Source organism: Bombina bombina, chromosome 3 (genome assembly GCF_027579735.1).
Source record: "Bombina bombina isolate aBomBom1 chromosome 3, aBomBom1.pri, whole genome shotgun sequence".
Classification (NCBI taxonomy): domain Eukaryota; kingdom Metazoa; phylum Chordata; class Amphibia; order Anura; family Bombinatoridae; genus Bombina; species Bombina bombina.
Genome location: NC_069501.1, coordinates 805,159,504 through 805,179,334, shown reverse-complemented (window position 1 = coordinate 805,179,334; position 19,831 = coordinate 805,159,504). Strand labels below are relative to the sequence as shown.

General features: G+C 39.3%; 1 protein-coding gene across 1 annotated transcript in view; it reads right to left on the bottom strand.

The window, feature by feature from the left end:
* Nucleotides 1–10,139: 10,139 nt before the first annotated feature.
* Nucleotides 10,140–19,831, bottom strand: part of NIPA1 (NIPA magnesium transporter 1) — a 29,744-nt gene continuing 20,052 nt past the window's right edge. Inside the window, exon 5 of the mRNA XM_053707731.1 lies at nucleotides 10,140–11,524. Within this exon, the coding sequence (XP_053563706.1) occupies nucleotides 11,013–11,524 (512 nt within the window). The 3' untranslated portion in view covers nucleotides 10,140–11,012. The remainder of the gene's footprint in view (nucleotides 11,525–19,831) is intronic.

Genomic DNA, 19,831 nt, shown 5'->3' with positions numbered 1-19,831 from the left:
ATTTGAGCGAAAGGAGAGATAATTAAAAAATCTGACCCTTCAGAGTACAGACTGACAAACCCTTCTCCAGGCCATCCTGAAGAAAAGACAAGATCCGGGGAATCCTCACCTGGCTCCAGGAAAAAACCCTTTACATTCGCACCAATATAGATATTTATGCCATACCTTATAGTAAATTTTGCGAGATACAGGTTTGCAAGCCTGAAGCATAATATCAATGACCGCTTCAGAAAAACCACGCCTAGACAGAACTAGGTGTTCAATCTCCAAACAGTCAGCTTCAAAGAATCCAGATTTGGATGGAGGAAAAGACCCTGAATTATGAGGTCCTTCCTCAGAGGTAACCTCCAAGGAGGTAGAGATGACATCCTTACTAGATCTGCAAACCAAATCCTACGAGGCCATGCAGGAGCTATTAGTATTACCAATGCTCTCTTCTGTTTGATACGAGCAATGACTCGTGGAAGGAGAGCAAATGGAGGAAACAGATATGCCATAGAGAACATCCAAGGAACCACTAGAGCATCGATCAGAAAGGCCTGAGGATCTCTTGAACTTGAACTGTACTTTTGAACCTTGGCGTTTTGTCGGGACGCCATCAGATCCAACTCTGGAACCCCCCACTTGAGGGTTATCTGAGAGAACACTTCCGGATAGAGAGCCCACTCCCCGGGATGAAAAGGCTGTCTGCTCAGAAAATCTGCCTCCCAGTCCACTCCTGGAATCTGGATAGAAGATAGGAGACAATCGTGAGCATTCGCCCACTGCAGAATGCGAGTCATCTTCTTCATGGCCAAGGAACTCAGAGTTCCTCCCTGGTGGTTGATGTAAGCTACTGAGCTGATGTTGTCCGACTGGAATCGGATAAACCGGACTAAAGACAATGAAGGCGAAAGCTGTCAAGGCATTGAAGATTGCTCTCATCCAAGATGTATATGGGAAGAAAGACTCTTCCCAAAATCACAGGCCCTGAGCTTTCAGAGAACCCCAAACAGCTCCCCAGCCTAACAGGCTGGCGTCTGTAGAAACAATAACCCAGGAAGGTTTAAGGAAACAAGTGCCCCAAGACAAATGTTCCTGTGAAATCCACCACTAAAGAGAGTCTTTTGATATTGGATCCATATTTATCCTCTGCGAGAAATCTGAATGGTCTCTTTTCCATAGACTGAGCATTCAAAGTCACAGAGGTCGCAGATAGAACCAAGCAAAAGGAATGATGTCCATGGAAGCAACCATCGGACCAATCACCTCCATGCATTAAGTCACTGATGGACGAATAGCAAAATAGAGAGAAAAGCAAGTTTAGATTTCTTGAAGTCCATGGACAGGGAATCTATGATTTTCTCTAGGAAACACACTCTAGAGGCTGGAACTAGAGAACTCTCTTTCAGATCCATTCGAGGGAACGTAGAAAAGACAACTGTATAATATTATGCTAGTTGAAAGATGACGCCTAAACCAAGATGTAGTCTAGATAAGGCGTCACTGCAATTTCCCTGGATCTGATCACAGCCAATAGAGCCTCCAGAACCTTGTGAATATTCTGGGAGTCGTGGCTAGACCAAACTGAAGTGCAACAAACTGGAAATACTTGTCCAGAAAAACCAAACTCAGATATTTATGATGATCCCTGTGAATGGGAACATGAAGGCACGCGTCTTTCAGGTCCAAGGACGTCATGAACTGACCCTCCTGAACCAATGGAAGAATGGAATGAATAGTTTCCATCTTGAAGGATGGAACCCTAAAGGAATCTTATTAGGCATTTTGAGTCTAGGATGGGACGGAAAACTCCCTAGTTTTTGGGACCACAGAGATTTGAATGGAATCCTTGACCCTGTTCCCCTAGAGGAACTGGAACAATTAGTCCCAGGGAGGATAGGTCCAATACGCAGTATAAGAAGGCCTCCCCCTTACCTAGATTGAAAATAGTCTTGACAGGAAAAATCTGCCCCTTTGAAGAGTAAGATTTAAATCCTATTTTAACCCTGGGATACTATGTCCAGAGTCCACAAAAAAGGTTTGAGAAACAACCTTGACTCTGTTCCATCTCGGGAACTGGAACAATCACCCCCAGAGAATAAAACAACCTTTACAAAGTTTAAGAAGGTTTCTCTCTCCACCTGGAAAGTAGATAATCTTGACAGGAAACATCTTCCTCTGGGAGGGCAAGATTTAGATCTTATAATGAAAAGCCTGGGAGGCAACTTCCACTACCCATAGGTCCTTTGGAAAGCAGGAAATTACTTCTATGCATATAGACAGTGTCATGGCCGTGCCTGGATCTGAACCTGGGATCCTGGTTCTCAGCCTGTTTCTCTTTTCCTGTGCCACCAGAGGAGTTTTGAAAACTGGATCAGGGGTGAATACCTCATACTTAATTAGACTCAGCAGAAGGCTTCTTGGATTACTTGCCCTAGAGCTAAGGGTGACTCCATGAGGACTATGTCTGTTCAGATTTAGAAGATGAGTAGGATTCTGTCTTCTCCCACAAACAAACTTCAAAGCTAAGGCCACCAAAAGGACCCCTTGAGGACTGGAAAGGACACAGCAATGTCTAAGGACAATCCTGAGACCTCTGCTGAATCTATCTCAGCTAGATACTCTGACTCTGAGATTTATGGAAGAAATATACATGAAAACCATACATGTCATCTATATAAACTAGTCGCCTCAATATGAGAAAAAATATCAAATTAAATGGCTATACCAAAAAACATAGAAAAAAAAACCCATACACGATGGTAAAAGTCCCCATAAATAAAAATAAAGGAATACTACATATGATACGGACATATGAAAAAAACACCTTCATATCAGAGAGATTAATACATGGAATCTCTGTATCAGACAGGGAAACCTCAATATACAATTTTATTGCACTAGGTAGCCAAAATCCTTCATGCGACCAACAGCTTGATAGTCTCCGAAATATGAAGAGACTCCTATGCATATGAATACACATAAAATAAATATAAATTAAAATGTGACATTTCATATACATAACCACTGCCATCTTGAAATGTCATGTAAAAATACTGACAAAAAAGGATTCCATTTCCTAATAGAGACTTAACTAACTTTATATTCACATAAAAGACTATTAAATCTCTGCGAACAACTCAGCTTAAAAGATCATCAATATAAGGTGACCTATTTTCACCCACATGGGAAAGATAAATTCCCTTAAATAAAGTCTCCACACTAAGAGACCTGGCATAAGAATTTAGGAAAGCGCTTCTGATAGATATGGCGCTAAAAGTGTTTAAACAAGCACACACAGCCAACCAGCCGACTGTCGGGACTAAAAAGATGGCAGCTACATCAGCATAAAGTGCAATAACGCCTCACATGCATAAGCGAGTGAAATATAGACCTCACACAATATGTTAAAACGCTACAATAAACTCTCACTTCTCAGTTACGGTATCCAGCCAGTATTGATAGCGCAAGCGCTTTTGGCTATGCTGCAGCACTGTCTGCTGACTTGCATCTAACTGACAGTTAGGAAAACATAAATTATGCTTACTTGATAATTTTATTTCCATCGTGAGGAGGAAAGTCTAAGGCTTCATTCATTACTTTTGGGAATATAGAACCTGGCCACCAGGGAGGAGGCAAAGACACCCCAGCCAAAGGCTTAAATACCTCCCCCACTCCGCTCATCCCGCAGTCATTCTGCTGATGAAATATCAGGGTATAAATGGTGCCAGAAGATAAATTAAATTTAGGTCCGCCCACCGGAGTTACGGACGGGAGCCATGGACTCTCCTCCCCACAATGGAAATAAAATTATCAGGTAAGTATAAATGTATGTTTTCCATCTAAAGGGGAGGAGAGTCCACTGCTTCATTCATTACTTTTGGGAAACATATACCCAAGCTTTAGAGGACACTGAATGAAACCGGGAGGGTAAAAAGGCAGACCCTAATCTGAGGGCACCACAGCCTGTAAAACCTTTCTCCCAAAAACAGCTTCCGCAGAAGCAAAAACTTCAAATTAATAAAACTTTGTAAAAGTGTGTAAGGAGGACCAGGTAGCCGCCTTACAAATCTACTCCATAGAGGCTTCATTCTTGAAGGCCCAAGACGAAGCCACAGCTCTAGTTGAATGAGCTGTGATCCTCTGAGGAGGCTTATGTCCCGCTGTCTCATAGGCCAAGCGAATCAAGCTCCACGACCAAAAGGACAAAGAAGTAGAAAAGGCCCTCTGCCCCTTGCGCTTCCCGGAATACACCACAAAAAAAGATGTAGACTGTCTGAAATCCTTTGTAGCCTGAAGATAGCACTTCAAGGCCCGAACCACATCCAGATTATGAAGTAACTTCTCCTTGGAAGAAGAAGGGTTAGGACACAAAGAAGGAACAATTAATTTCCTGATTAATGTTATGGTTAGACAGCACCTTGGGGAGAAACCCCAAACCGGTGCGAAGAACAGCCTTATCCGCATGAATAACCAGATAAGGAGGCTCAAATTGCTAGGCAGCCAGCTAAGATAGACAGAGCCTGAACAAAAGATTGAATGTCAGGAAACTCAGCGAGTCTCCTGTGCAACAAAACTGATAATGACAAAATCTGTCCCTTTAAAGAACTGGCGGCAAGACTCTTCTCCAAACCTTCTTGGAGAAAAGACAGAATCCTGGATACCTTCACCCTGTGCCAAGGATATCCGTGCTTCTCACACCAGGAGAAGTAAGTCCTCCACACCTTATGGTAGATGCGACAAGTGACTGGTTTCCTTGCCTGAACGTGTCAATCACACTTTCAGAAAAACCTCTCTTGGCTAAGACTAAGTGTTCAATCTCCACGCAGTCAGCCTCAGAGAAACAAGAGTTTGATGTTGAAAGGGACCCTGTTCCAGCAGATCCCTGCGACCTTCATGGAGGAGAGGATGACATCCACACCAGATCCGCAAACCACGTCCTCCGTTGCCATGATGGAGCAATCAGGATGGCCGAAGCTCACTCCTGCTTGATGCGTGCCACTACACGAGGTAGAAGTGGTACCGGTGGAAAAATGTAAGCTAGGTTGAATCCCCAAGGCACCACTAAGTCATCTATCAGCTCTGCCTGGGGATCGCTCAACCTCGACCCATATCGGGGTAGCTTGCAATTGAGTCTGGACGCCATGAGATCTATCTCTGGCATCCCCCATCTGAGACAAATCTCCACAAACACTTCAGGGTGAAGAGACCATTCCCCCGGATGGAAGGATTGCCTGCTGAGAAAGTCCGCTTCCCAGTTGTCCACACCTGGAATGTGGATCGCTGAGAGCGAGCAGCTGTGGGACTCTGCCCACTCCAAAATTTGAGACACCTCCCTCATTGCCAGGGAGCTCCTCGTTCCCCCCTGATGGTTGATGTAAGTCACAGAGGTAATGTTGTCGGTCTGGAATCTGATGAAGCTGAATGAACCCAGAAGAGGCCATGCCCTCAGAGCATTGTAAATTGCTTGAAGTTCCAGAATATTTATCGGAAGGAGAGACTCCTCACGGGACCATTTTCCTTGTGCCATTCTGGCACCCCAAACGGCTGCCCATCCTGCCAGACTCGCGTCCGTGGTCACAATCTCCCAGGATGGTCTCAAGAAGGATCTCCCCAGGGACAGATGCTCCAGACGAATCCACCAAGAGAGGGAGTCCCTGGTCCAAACATCCATGGATATCCGCTGTGATAGATCTGAATGATCACCATTCCACTGTCTCAACATGCACAATTAAAGAGGTCTGAGATGTAACCTGGCGAAAGGGATGACGTCTATGCTGGAAACCATGAGCCCAATCATCTGCAATCACTGAGCCATCGAGGGGCATGAGGAGGACTGAAGGGCAAGACAGTTGGATGCAATCTTCCTGCGTCGTTGCTCTGTGAGAAATATTTTCATGGACATAGAGTCTATTATTGTGTCCAAGAACTCCACCCTGTTGCTGGGAACCAGGGAACTCTTTCCTGAGTTGATCTTCCAACCGGGAGACTGGAGCAATAAAAGAAGATCCCTCGAATGATCCTCTGCGAGGCTGAACAACGGCGCCTGGACTAGGATGTCATCCAAATAGGGCGCCACAGCAATGCCCCTGGATCTGGACACTGCAAGAAGCGCCCCCAGAACCTTTGTGAGGACTCTCTGGGCTGTCGCCAGACCGAAGGGAAGGGCCACAAACTGGAAGTGTTGGTCCAAAAACGCAAATCTTAGGAACTTGAAGTGGTCCCTGTGAATTGGAACATGAAGGTAAGCATCCTTCAAGTCTATTGTCGTCATGAACTGTCCCTCTTGAACTAGGGGCAGAATAGATCTGATTGTTTCCATTTTGAACGATGGAACAGCCAGAAACTTGTTTAAATACTTCAGGTCCAGAATTGGGCGGAACGTGCCTTCCTTTTTTGGAGTCAGACTCCTCGGCCGCCGGAGGATGAGATCACAGGAGGCTCCTTCTGGGTCGGAGTCCGTGTCAAGAGTCGGAGTGGACCTCGTCATCGTATAATGTCTCTGATATTTCCATAGGCATAGACAACCCCTGGGCCGGGCCGCCATGATACGCCCTACACTTGTGCTTAGCAGAACATGGTAAGGCATGGATCACTTTCGATACCGCCGTTTGCAGTTGATCTGCAAAATCTGACAGCTAATGAATATCTTCCGTAGGAGTAATGGTTGGATCCTGGGGCGCTGCATGTGCACTCGGAGATGAAAGCAGGGAACACACCTCACGGAGAACCCTCAGAGGTGGATGGCTCAGTAGTACTAGACATCCCTTTAGTTTTAGATCTCGCAACTTTATCAAGGCATGTGGAACATAGTTGAGCAGGCTGATCTACAAGAACCTCCTCATAATAAACACAGGAATGAGACTCTGTTAAAAACGGAGTACCCGCTAACGCATCAGAGTCCTCCATAGCTTGGACTAGACTAGCTAAATAAACAGGCACCTTTATATCCCCCAATGGCCGGGGCACTCACCACCTCCTATGACCCAGACTACAGCAACTGTTTCGTCTCCTATGCCGCAGAGGAAGTGGAGACCAACACACCCGGTCACCTGGGATGCCTCACAGGACCGCCCCTGCATTAAGGAGAAAACGCGCCAAAACCGGCTATGCAAATACTCCCGGAAGTCAACCTGAAGTTCCACCATTGCCAGAGCCACATCTTGCACATAACGCAGCAATAACACAATAAACAATATTATGTATAAACCCCCCTGTTCAATAATTCCCTTACTAGGAATATTAACCCTTGATTCCATAAGATAAAAGGCGCCACACTGTGACCCTGTCTTCTGTGTTATCATTGTGTATAAAAAAATGAAACAATCTTACCAGAATCAATGCCGTAGAACAGGAACATGACCCTTCAAGTGTGACAGGTAGAAGCATCGCTCCTGACATGGACTTGAGTGCAGAAAGCAGGCAGCGAAACTCGTCAACGCTGACTGCCTGTGGAGCTGTTAATATGAGTCGGGATGGTTTCGCAGAAAGACTCTCCCTGCATCTAACTTTTACCCAGGCTCTCAGTGAGAGGCCGACAGAGCTACTTAAAACTCCAGTCCCATTCCGAAGAGTACTACCTTCCATAAGAGACTACTCCGAATCTTCTGCACTTCTCTGCCATCCTTCTGTGACAAAAGGCAAAGAATGACTAGGAGATGAGGGGAGTGGGGGAGGTATTTAAGCCTTTAGCTGGGGTGTCTTTGCCTCCTCCTGGTGGCTAGGTTCTATATTCCCAAAAGTAATGAATGAAGCCGTGGAATCTCCTCTCCTTTAGATGGAAAAGATGGTGCCGTCATAAATATAAGTAGGCACTAGCGAGAGACTTCTCCTAAAAATATTTAAACAGCACTGCTGCTATATGTAAGCAGAGTAAATTACATAAGTATTCAATAGAACACAAAAACTGCAGAAAACAGGACGACCAAATGCACGACGAAACCCATATGCACTGAGTGGAATCTTTCTGAGGTGGATGGCGCCAACTAAACTGCCATTCAAAAAGTCAAATAAAAGATCATCGGCCACTCAGTTCATGCCGAATAAAACCTCTAACCGAAAAAAGGTACCGATAAAAATTAACCCCATACCAGTAGTATTGCATCACGAGGAGATAGAAAAAAGGGCTGCATAGAAACTGTTAGCCTACTTAAATAAAACATGCGGTTGTCTCAATTTTTTTTAAAATAGAGAGTTAAAAACTTCCGTCCCAGGGAGAGTGAATCTATTCTGGATAAAAAAAAAAAAAACGTCACTAGAAGTCATATAGTCTGAGGCCAAAATCCACCTCCCTGATTGCCCACCCTCCCTAGGCCACTAACCATGGGGACAGAGATACAGGGACTCACTGTTTAAAGTCTTCATTCTTCTCACCGACTCTTAGGTTTGACAGAATCAGCCGTTCTCTGCCAGGGACCTGTAGAGAAAGAAAGACTAGAGTAACCAACCCTGGCTTTCTGACAAGGGGTAGCAATAATGTTAGAAATAAAGCAAAGACAACCTTGTAGCTTTATAACTGCTAATAGCCACCATTACTCTTACTAAAGAGATTGACATGAACACAGCATAACCTCAATCCTTGCTTGCAGGGAAAAGTACCCATAAAAGGATTAAATATCTTCAGACACCAACTTCGCACATCCTCCATTGACAGAGGCAAAGAGAATGACTAGGGATTATGGGAAAGGGAAGTTACACTTAACAGCTTTGCTGGGGTGCTCTTTGCCTCCTCCAGCTGGCCAGGAGTTGAATATCCCACTAGTAATTGAAATGACCATTTCCCAGTTTTGCATAACTAACATTTATATTAACATTTTTATTAATATACTTTTTACTTCTGTTATTACCTTGTATCTAAGCATCTTCTCACAGCCCCCTGATCACATGACTGTACCTATTTATTATTTATTAACTTGCATTTTAGCTGTGTTGTGCAGAACCCAGGGGGGTGAGCACAATGTTATCTATATGGCCCACATGAACTAGCAGTCTCCTGTTGTGAAAAGCAAATAAAAAAGCATGTGATAAGAGGCTGTCTATAGTGGTTTAGAAACAGGCAGAAAGGAGGTTTGAATGTTATAAAGTATATTAATATAACAATTTTGGTTGTGCAAAGCTGAGGAATGGGTAGTAAAGGTGTTATCTAACTTTTTAAACAATAACAATTTTAGTTCTGGTCATTGTTTTTAAATCTATTGTACTTTTTAATTTGAGTTTTCATTATAAGCCTAGTCTTATACTAGAATCTTACTTAGTGGCAGTTGAATATATGGTCTTTCATAGAGAAAGCTGGACAACACCTTTTACACAAAGAACTTAAGCTTAAAGCGACATGAAACCCACATTTTTTTCTTTCATGATTTAGAAAGAGCATGACATTTTAAACAACTTTCTGATTTACTTCTAGTATCTAATTTGCTTCATTCTCTTGATATTCTTTGCTGAAAAGCATATCTAGATAGGCTCAGTAGCTACCGATTGGTGGCTGCACATAGATGCCTCGTGTGATTGGCTCACCCATGTGCATTGCTATTTCTTCAACAAATGATATCTAAAAACTGAAGCAAATTAGATAATAGAAGTAAATTGGAATGCTGTTGTTTAAAATTGTTTTTTCTACCTGAATCATGAAAGAAAATGTTTGGGTTTAGTGTCCCTTTAAAGGGCCAGTGTAGTTACCAGATATAGGTACAGCTGTGGCAGGAGTGAGAAAAACCTAACTGCATAGTAGAGATACATGCCAGTGGCAGCCGTACCTAGCTGTGTAACCTTGGATGTGGCTGTTACATAGTGCCGAGTACTGCAGGCTGTGAAATGTATATGGCTCAGTGAGTGCACACAACAGCTCCTGGTATATTATATGCATGATTTTCCCAGTTGTCTTATTTTATTTTATACCTTTATCAACTCTGCCACAAACAATGAGATCCAGGAAAAAAAAATGTTCACTGCTAAACCCGTACGCACATTTATTGAGCACTGGTCCGTGTTTATAATAGCAGTGGCGTCATCGCTGGGGGGGCGGTGCATGCGTAATGCGTTGCAGGGAGAGAGACCGAGTGGCCGTACAGCTAGAAAATACTGTTTGGGGTATGGATAAGATTGGAGAAAAATGAGTATTCAAAAAAATATTTATGAACATAGGAAGCGATATATACTTTTTACCAACACCAACATAATTTAATATGCCTGCAAATTAGTTTAAAATGTATTCTTGTTCTGGGTAAACTGCCCCTTTAAAGATTCCAAATATAACAGTGAGAAGACTTCATGTTCTATTAGTTCATATGTTTATTTGTTTATTTTGCTTTCATTATCTATGTAACAATATATTATTTAAATGTATCGTCAAATTGGTCAATAAAGAAAGTTTATAAAATAAAAAATGGTTTACCTCTTTTATCAAAATGTATTTGTTCTCTTGGTATCCATTGTTGAAGAGTAATTCTAGGTAGGCCTATAGAAGCTCAAGAGTGTGCACATTTCTTTTGTCTGTAGCAATGTTGTAGATTACTGCAAACCATGCTGCCATTGTAAACTGGTAAAGACACATGCACATTGCTGAGCCTACCTAGCTTTATTCAACAAAGATACCAAGAGAAAAAAAAACTAAATATGATAATAGAAGGATTTGGGATTTTTTTTTCTTTAAAAAAATGCATATTCTATCTGAACCATCAAAGTTTTACTTTACTGTACCTTTAATTTGAAATGAGTAAGCATGCAGGAGGAACAAGAAAGTTGTAGGCTGATAAGGTGCTGCATATTGTGTTAGTAATCATTAACTCTGTAAGAAAACAAGGCATTTTCACCAATGCCACTGACGGATTTCTATTGGTCTAAAAAAGATTTATAAATTAGTCTCATAAAATTATGCAACGTAATAAATATATCTAGGCAAAATTGTTTAATTGCTTTGTAGCAGTGTTAGAGTCTGTAGGCGTTGTATGTGGTATGTTTTGTACGTTTGTTATATACCAGTGTGGTGATTACTTCAGTTAGTAATACAAATATGTTACATCTCTCCCTTTTTATTCTGTTTTCTCTGTCATTTTGTTTAACTCTCGAAGGTTGAAGTGGAATTCCTTAAATACCTGGATAAGCACAACACCAGCAGATACTGTAATGAATCCACATACCATTGCCAAAAAGTCTACTGCACCCACTTTGTTCCACTCTTGGAAAAGAATTGCTGTCGCCAGTAGGACAAACGTGGTGAAGGTCACATAGTATATAGCGCTGAATACACAGGAATCAAATGATTCCAGTGCTTTATTGATATATCTAAACTGAATAAGTATACTACAGCCCAATATGGCTACTAAAGTCACGAAAAGGTAGGTATCCCTGGAGCTGCTTGGATTGCTGGTGAAAGCATCTTGAGCCACAAGGCCAATTCCCTTGGTACACGGTACAGTAAAAGACCCTAACAGTGAGCATATACCAATGTAAACCATGATGTTCTTGTTGCCATGCACTGGAGCTATCCAGAAGAGCAGGAAAATCAGCAGAAAAAGAACAACAGTGAGGTAGCTCAAGAATACTGTAAAACAAAACAAGCATGTTATTGTTAATGACAAAAGGCATTCCATTTATATTTTACATGAATTGCAAACGGTACAGAACTATTCAGTCATTTCCAAGGTTGGTACAAGGCCAGTTTTAGACTGGTTTTAAGGTCTGTAAGGTAATTCAGATAGAAAATGCAATTCTAACCCTTTGAGTGCTAAGCACTTTCCCACCTGGGTGCTTAGGTGATTTAAGTTTTTTTTTCCAGATCCAAGACTTACACCATTGGAAAGGTTAGGCAATTACCTTTCCAACAGGGGGTCTGTAGCTGTTCAGAACCTGGGTAGCTCTTGCTGATTGGTAGCTAAATTTAGCCACCAATCAGCAAGCACTACCCAGGGTGCTGAAAACAAAAATGGGTCGGCTCCAAAACATACATTTTTGCTTTTCAATTAAAGATACCAAGAGAACGAAGAAAAAATTATGATAGGAGTAAATTAGAAAGTTGCTTAAAATTGCATGCTCTATCTGAATCATGAAAGAAAAAAATTGTTTACTATCCCTTTATGTAGTGAAAAACTGTGCTTCACATGCCATTTAATTAGTGGTTATAAATAAAAAATATTAACAGCTTCTTCCCAGATGTAAATAATTATTTACAGCGGCTATGAATGTCTGTGGTTACTAAAAAAGTAGATATTCTGGTGCGCAAGTCCTACCCCTGCATATACACTAATCTGTACCCATAAACAGATATTGGCAAAGACAAGTAAATATAAAATAAATGTGTATATGCGCTAGACAGCAATGGGGATATGTGAATAAAACTCTGTAAGTGTCTGAAATAGGATATCTATTAGACTAAATGGTCTATATACAACAGCTAAAACAAATAGCTTAAACACAGTTTAGAAAATAAATGAAGATATGTAGTATCTTAAAAATAAAACATTTATTTTGATACAAATAAAAATATGACCGGTCATAAATAAGGCAAGATTAATTAAAAACTCCTGGGTATTAGTGCAACAAGAAATAGAGTGTAAAAAACTTTAAAAAGTCTGTGTACAAAAATATAGCTATTTGGGACCAATCAGTCCCTATGTACTCCAAAAGTAAAACGAAAGAGGCAATATCTTTTAATTAACTCCTTATATCACTTGATGCATGTAATTGCTTATGCTCATAATAGTGTTCTTAATACCAGTCCTGGATCCTCCAATGAGTAAGTCAAATAAATACTCCAAGTAATTTCTGTAGGTAGTCTGTGGCAGTTGATTTACGATTGTTTAACAGCTAAAAAGATCGTGAAATAGCACTAAAAGTTATTTGCTACAAGCCGTGTACGTCCACCGCACTACCGTGCTGATACACCTCTAAGTGCCTACCTGTTCTTCTGTGGGTATATTCCGTCCACTCCTGGGATAGCACAGGTGTCTGTACAGCTCTCGGATAGCCAGTGACGTCACATGCAACGTCCGGGACCCCAAGCAAAGTAGATCCGTCCGGTGTATTAATCTTCAACTCTGCGCAGAGTATTTCGAGGCTGGAAGTAGTTCCACTTAGGATCCTTAGTAATCCTTTGATTCCTTGGATCAAAATGGCTTGGGAAACTTCTTTTTATAACTTGTACTTTACCATCAACGCATTTCGCCACTTCTTGTGGCTTTATCAAGATGGTTTTGATGTGGTAGATTGTTCCCTTATAAATGTATAGGAAGATCATGATTGGCCAGGAGATATTGCCTCTTTTTCAAATCTTCTCTCGCTAAGGTGGAATTGATAGATTTCCTTAAGGTGGAAGATATAATTTTCTTTGTGTGCACATACATCTAATTATTTACAAAGGAACGTAATTATAAACGTAACTAGAAATATATAATATAGTAATTAATACAAGCATACATATAGTGAAATTAAGAACTCCTTATAAAACTCTATGTAAACCCTCTTAAAATTATTATAAAATCAAACTTGCCTAATATTGTGAATGTGTGATTATACAAACTTGGACCACTGAGTCACTAAATCTTTGCTTATTATGGGCAAATATTACAAAGGGATTAGTAGATATTCTTATGGTTGGTCCTATGATATTCTTACAACCCCAAAGTATAGTGTATTATAGTAACTGATAAATACACATTTATATCTAAATAAATACATATAGTAAAAAAATATAAAAAAAAATTTGTATAGATATATGGAGAAATAAATCAGAAAATTAGACTAAAGTAATAAACCAAAATTTTTTTACTCAATCATATTATCTTAAACTATATTGTCCTCTATATGTGAGACTGGGTAGGTATGCAAATGAACAATATTTCAAAGGATCAAAAATTAGACAACTTTTTACTAGTTGTTAAATCGATATTTGTCCTTTTGGTGTATTCTCCAATGTCAACATACATAATATGTAGATGTACTATGTCAAAATAATTGAGAACGCTTATTCTAGCTCCACTATTGAAGGATAAAAAGGGGGGTCAATCTAAAATGAAAGGGTTGAGGTCCAACTCCGAATTTAAGCCTCTTGGGTATAATGTTTGTATTTCATATATATATTCGGCTTCTTTCTTTAGGAGAAGGCGTTCATAGTCCCCACCCCGCCAGGGTTTATTAATCTTACAGATACCCCAGTATTTGAGATCTTTAGTGTTGTTCTTATGCTTTAACCTGAAATGTTCATACAATCTAGTATCTGGATCTCCATTCTCTATTAGGTTTAGATGCTCCCTAATCCTGGTCCGTAGGGTCCTGGTGGTCTCTCCTATATACTGTTTACCACAAGAGCACTGAATGAGGTATATGATCCCCTTATCGCTGCATCTGATGGTGTCCTTAATATTATACTTTTTACCTGTATTAGTGGATACGTATTCTTTACATTTGGTGCTATGTTTACAAGCTTTACAGCTATAACATGGATAATACCCTCTTAGTCTGTTCCCTGTCAAATCAAGGTCCCTTGTCTTTAGTTGTTGTGTTTTCTTAGTGAAATCACTGGGCGCTAGTATGTTTTTGATGTTTGTTGTTTTCCGAAAAATGATTTGGGGGTGTTCAGAAATTATATCTCCTATAATTGGGTCAGATCTGATAAGGTGCCAATGTTTGCTTACTATTTTCCTTAATAGATTATGATGATAACTATAATTCGTCACTAAAGGTACTTTCAAAGTGTCATTATCTTTTACTTTGGTCTTTGGTGCTTTGGAGAGGAGGTCCTGTCTATCTACATTCCTAATTTCAGAGATGGCAGTTTCTAATGTCTCAGCATCATAGCCTTTCTCCAGAAATCTACTTTCTAATATTTTAACTTGTTGGTTATAGTCAGAAATTTTTGAACAATTACGTCTAATCCTCAGAAATTGTCCCTTAGGGATATTATCAATCCAACGTTTGAGGTGACAGCTGTGTGTAGGGATATAATTATTAGCAGCTATCGACTTGAAGTGATTTTTTGTGGCTAATTCTCCATTTTCTACATAAATATCTAGATCTAGAAAAGTGATTAGTTGTTTGCTCAGGGTATATGTAAATCTTAAATTTACATCATTCTGATTCATGTCTTCTAGAAAGGAGATTAGACTATCCTCACTTCCTTTCCATACTATTAAGATGTCGTCAATGTATCTTTTATACAGCACGAGGTTTGCTCCCAGCTGGTGCCCCTGGATGTAATGATGTTCCCATTTACCCATAAAGAGGTTGGCATAGCTGGGAGCAAACCTCGTGCCCACTGCAGTACCTTGTACCTGGAGGTAAACATTGCAGTTAAATGCAAATATATTGTTCTTTAATATAAATTCAATACATTCTAGAATAAAGTTTTTTAGTCTCAATTGTGTTTCATTTTCACTTCTTAAAAACCAATCTACCGCGGCTATACCTTTTTCATGCTGTATGCTGGTATATAGAGAACTCACATCGCTCGTTGCTAAGATGTAATCATCTTGCCATTCTAAGTTTTTTTAGGAGATTGAGTACTTCTGTGGTATCTTTTAAGTAAGATGGTAACTTCTGTACATAGCTTTGGAGTTGTGTGTCTACAAATAGAGAAAGGTTGGAGCAGATGGAAGAAATGCCCAAAATTATTGGGTGTCCTGGGGGGTCAATTAGGGTTTTTGGTAAATAAAATTTAATTCCTTAGTGTTGATTAGTTCATTATCTTTTGCTTTTATTAAAATGTCGTGTAAGAACAGGTAGGCACTTAAAGGTGTATCATCCCGGTAGTGCGGTGGACGTACACGGCTTGTAGTATATAACTTTTAGTGCTATTTCACGATCTTTTTAGCTGTTAAACAATCGTAAATCAACTGCCACAGACTACCTACAGAAATTACTTGGAGTATTTATTTGATTTACTCATTGGAGGATCCAGGACTGGTATTAAGAACACTATTAAGAGCATAAGCAATTACATGCATCAAGTGATTGGTCCCAAATTGCTATATTTTTGTACACAGACTTTTTAAACTTTTTTACACTCTATTTCTTGTTGCACTAATACCCAGGAGTTTTTAATTAATCTTGCCTTGAATAAAACTGTTTTTAAGCTATTTGTTTTAGCTGTTGTATATAGACCATTTAGTCTAATAGATATCCTATTTCAGACACTTACAGAGTTTTATTCACATATCCCCATTGCTGTCTAGCGCATATACACGTTTATTTTATATTTACTTGTCTTTTCCAATATCTGTTTATGGGTACAGATTAGTGTATATGCAGGGGTAGGACTTGCACACCAGAATATCTACTTTTTTTAGTAACCTCCTCTTTTTTCCCATATTTTTTGGTTGCAGCATTATCCCACACTTAGCCACATAGCAATAATAATTTCATTGATATAATAGAAGTATTGAGTTATTTATGGTGAGAGAAACTCTCATTTCTAATATATCACCTGACCATATACCTATGGATCAAAATGACATCACAGATTTAGGCGAACTGTTGACAAACCTAGAAACCTTTATGATTAAAGAATTAAAACAGAACACAGAACTTATATTTTTAGATAAATATATCACTAATAAATTAATACCAAGAGGTCTAAGGCTGGAGAAGAAATGTTCCTTTGAACTCAGTGAGGAACATAACATAGAATGGTTTGAATCCTTGGAAAAAGCTTCTTTTGGGCTGATAGAAATCATTAAGAAATCTAGGACTGCTAGTATAGCTGATTTTAAAACGAAAATAGAAACTATCAAACAAAAAATAGAGATTCACCAAAATAGTGAAATCTTTCTAAACAGACAAAAACAAATTATTGATAGACTTAATGATACCAGTAAGAATGTATTAACAGTAAAATGGAGAAAATTAAATAGGGATCAACAGGATTACCATCAGAACATTACTCCCCCTGAAATGACAGAAGAGATCCAATTAAGAGAGTCAAACACTAAAAAAGAAACTAAACAACATCTGCATACAACCTATACGGAAGTAACACATAGAGAAGGACCACCAGTCCATCACGAACACACGCCTAAAAATAATCACTTTAGACAGAGACACAGAGATTGGTACAATAACCAGTATCAAGGGCATGACACTCAACATACAAGAAACTATAACTCAAACACTATATATTCACCAGATTATGCACATAATCACTTGCACAAAAATAACCACTATCCCATCCAAAGAGAAGAAAGAGGTAACCATTTTTCAAATCAACACAATCATCACAATTATATTTATGAGAATAAGAGAGATCACTATGACCACTACCATAGACAACATATACACAACAGAATTGAAAGGAAGGAAGAAGAATATAGACATCACAGGGATTATAGACACAATAAAGATGTTAATGCAAAACATCACGATTATAACAGGACTGTACACCATACCTATAAACCAACACATAGAGAATATTCAACAACACAGTATAACGACCACAATACACAATATAGAGAACAAGGGAACTATACTGGATATATGAAACCAACTCTTTTAAAGAAGAGAGAATGGTCTATTCCCATTAGGAACAGATTCCAACCATTGGTTACACAGAGGGATAATCGAGAAGAACCATGTCATGAAGGTGAATTAGATAGACCTAGTACCTCCGGAGATTTTTTAGGAACAGGCACTCCCCTAGACCAAAGGAAAACACTCTCAAAAAGAAACATAGAGGAGTTAGGGGAAACGGAAGGAGAAAGAAATGCCCAGTCCAAAAAGAAACCGAAATAGAACATATTGGTGTATTTAACCTCAGTGAAAAGAAACTCACAGAACAAGAACACAAAGTATTAAAATTAGGTTTAACCTTCGCACCTACGTCCAAATTAAACAAATTCGAAACCCATATCCACATAAAAAAAATTGTGAGAAATCTGACTCTTAAAAGGCATTTCATTAAAAACCCAATAGAAAGACAAATATTGAATGCTGCCACTAACACTAGAGATATAACACATACTTAACTCAAACCAAAATCTTCCTTTTGTCCATATCAGAGTAAAGGAAGTAACTTAGAAGACTTTGAAAGGACAGTCCTATCTGAACTAGCGAAATTGAAAGTTGATGATAAAAGTAAAATTAAATTTAATATGACAAAAAAAGAAAGGGAAATATTAACTCATTTACAAAAAGATAAAAACATCACCATTAAACCGGCGGACAAGGGCGGTAGCGTGGTCATTATGGACACGTCCAAATATATAACTGAAGCTAATCGCCTACTAAATGATGCAGATACATACAAGAAATTAAAACTAAATCCAATTAATAAAATAAACAAAAAATTACACAACATTTTAATAAAAGCAAAAGATAATGAACTAATCAACACTAAGGAATTAAATTTTATTTACCAAAAACATCCCAGAATGCCCATGCTCTATTTCTTACCCAAGATCCATAAAACCCTAATTGACCCCCCAGGATGCCCCATCATTTCAGGCATTTCTTCCATCTGCTCCAACCTTTCTCTATTTGTAGACACACAACTCCAAAGCTATGTACAGAAGTTACCATCTTACTTAAAAGATACCACAGAAGTACTCAATCTCCTAAAAAACTTAGAATGGCAAGATGATTACATCTTAGCAACGAGCGATGTGAGTTCTCTATATACCAGCATCCAGCATGTAAAAGGTATAGCTGCGGTAGATTGGTTTTTAAGAAGTGGAAATGAAACACAATTGAGACAAAAAAACTTTATTCTAGAATGTATCAAATTTATATTAAAGAACAATATATTGGCATTTAACGGCAATGTTTACCTCCAGGTACAAGGTACTACAATGAGCACGAGGTTTGCTCCCAGCTATGCCAACCTCTTTATGGGTAAATGGGAACATCATTACATCCAGGGGCACCAGCTGGGAGCAAACCTTGTGCTGTATAAAAGATACATTGACGACATCTTAATAGTATGGAAAGGAAGTGAGGATAGTCTAATCTCCTTTCTAGAAGACATGAATCAGAATGATGTAAATTTAAGATTTACATATACCCTGAGCAAACAACTAATCACTTTTCTAGATCTAGATATTTATGTAGAAAATGGAGAAGTAGCCACAAAAAATCACTTCAAGACGATAGATGCTAATAATTATATCCATACACACAGCTGTCACCTCAATCGTTGGATTGATAATATCCCTAAGGGACAATTTCTGAGGATTAGACGTAATTGTTCAAAAATTTCTGACTATAACCAACAAGTTAAAATATTAGAAAGTAGATTTCTGGAGAAAGGCTATGATCCTGAGACATTAGAAACTGCCATCTCTGAAATTAGGAATGTAGATAGACAGGACCTCCTCTCCAAAGCACCAAAGACCAAAGTAAAAGATAATGACACTTTGAAAGTACCTTTAGTGACGAATTATAGTTATCATCATAATCTATTAAGGAAAATAGTAAGCAAACATTGGCACCTTATCAGATCCGACCCAATTATAGGAGATATAATTTCTGAACACCCCCAAATCATTTTTCGGAAAACAACAAACATCAAAAACATACTAGCGCCCAGTGATTTCACTAAGAAAACACAACAACTAAAGACAAGGGACCTTGATTTGACAGGGAACAGACTAAGAGGGTATTATCCATGTTATAGCTGTAAAGCTTGTAAACATAGCACCAAATGTAAAGAATACGTATCCAGTAATACAGGTAAAAAGTATAATATTAAGGACACCATCTTAAGGACACCATCAGATGCAGCGATAAGGGGATCATTTACCTCATTCAGTGCTCTTGTGGTAAACAGTATATAGGAGAGACCACCAGGACCCTACGGACCAGGATTTGGGAGCATCTAAACCTAATAGAGAAAGGAGATCCAGATACTAGATTGTATGAACATTTC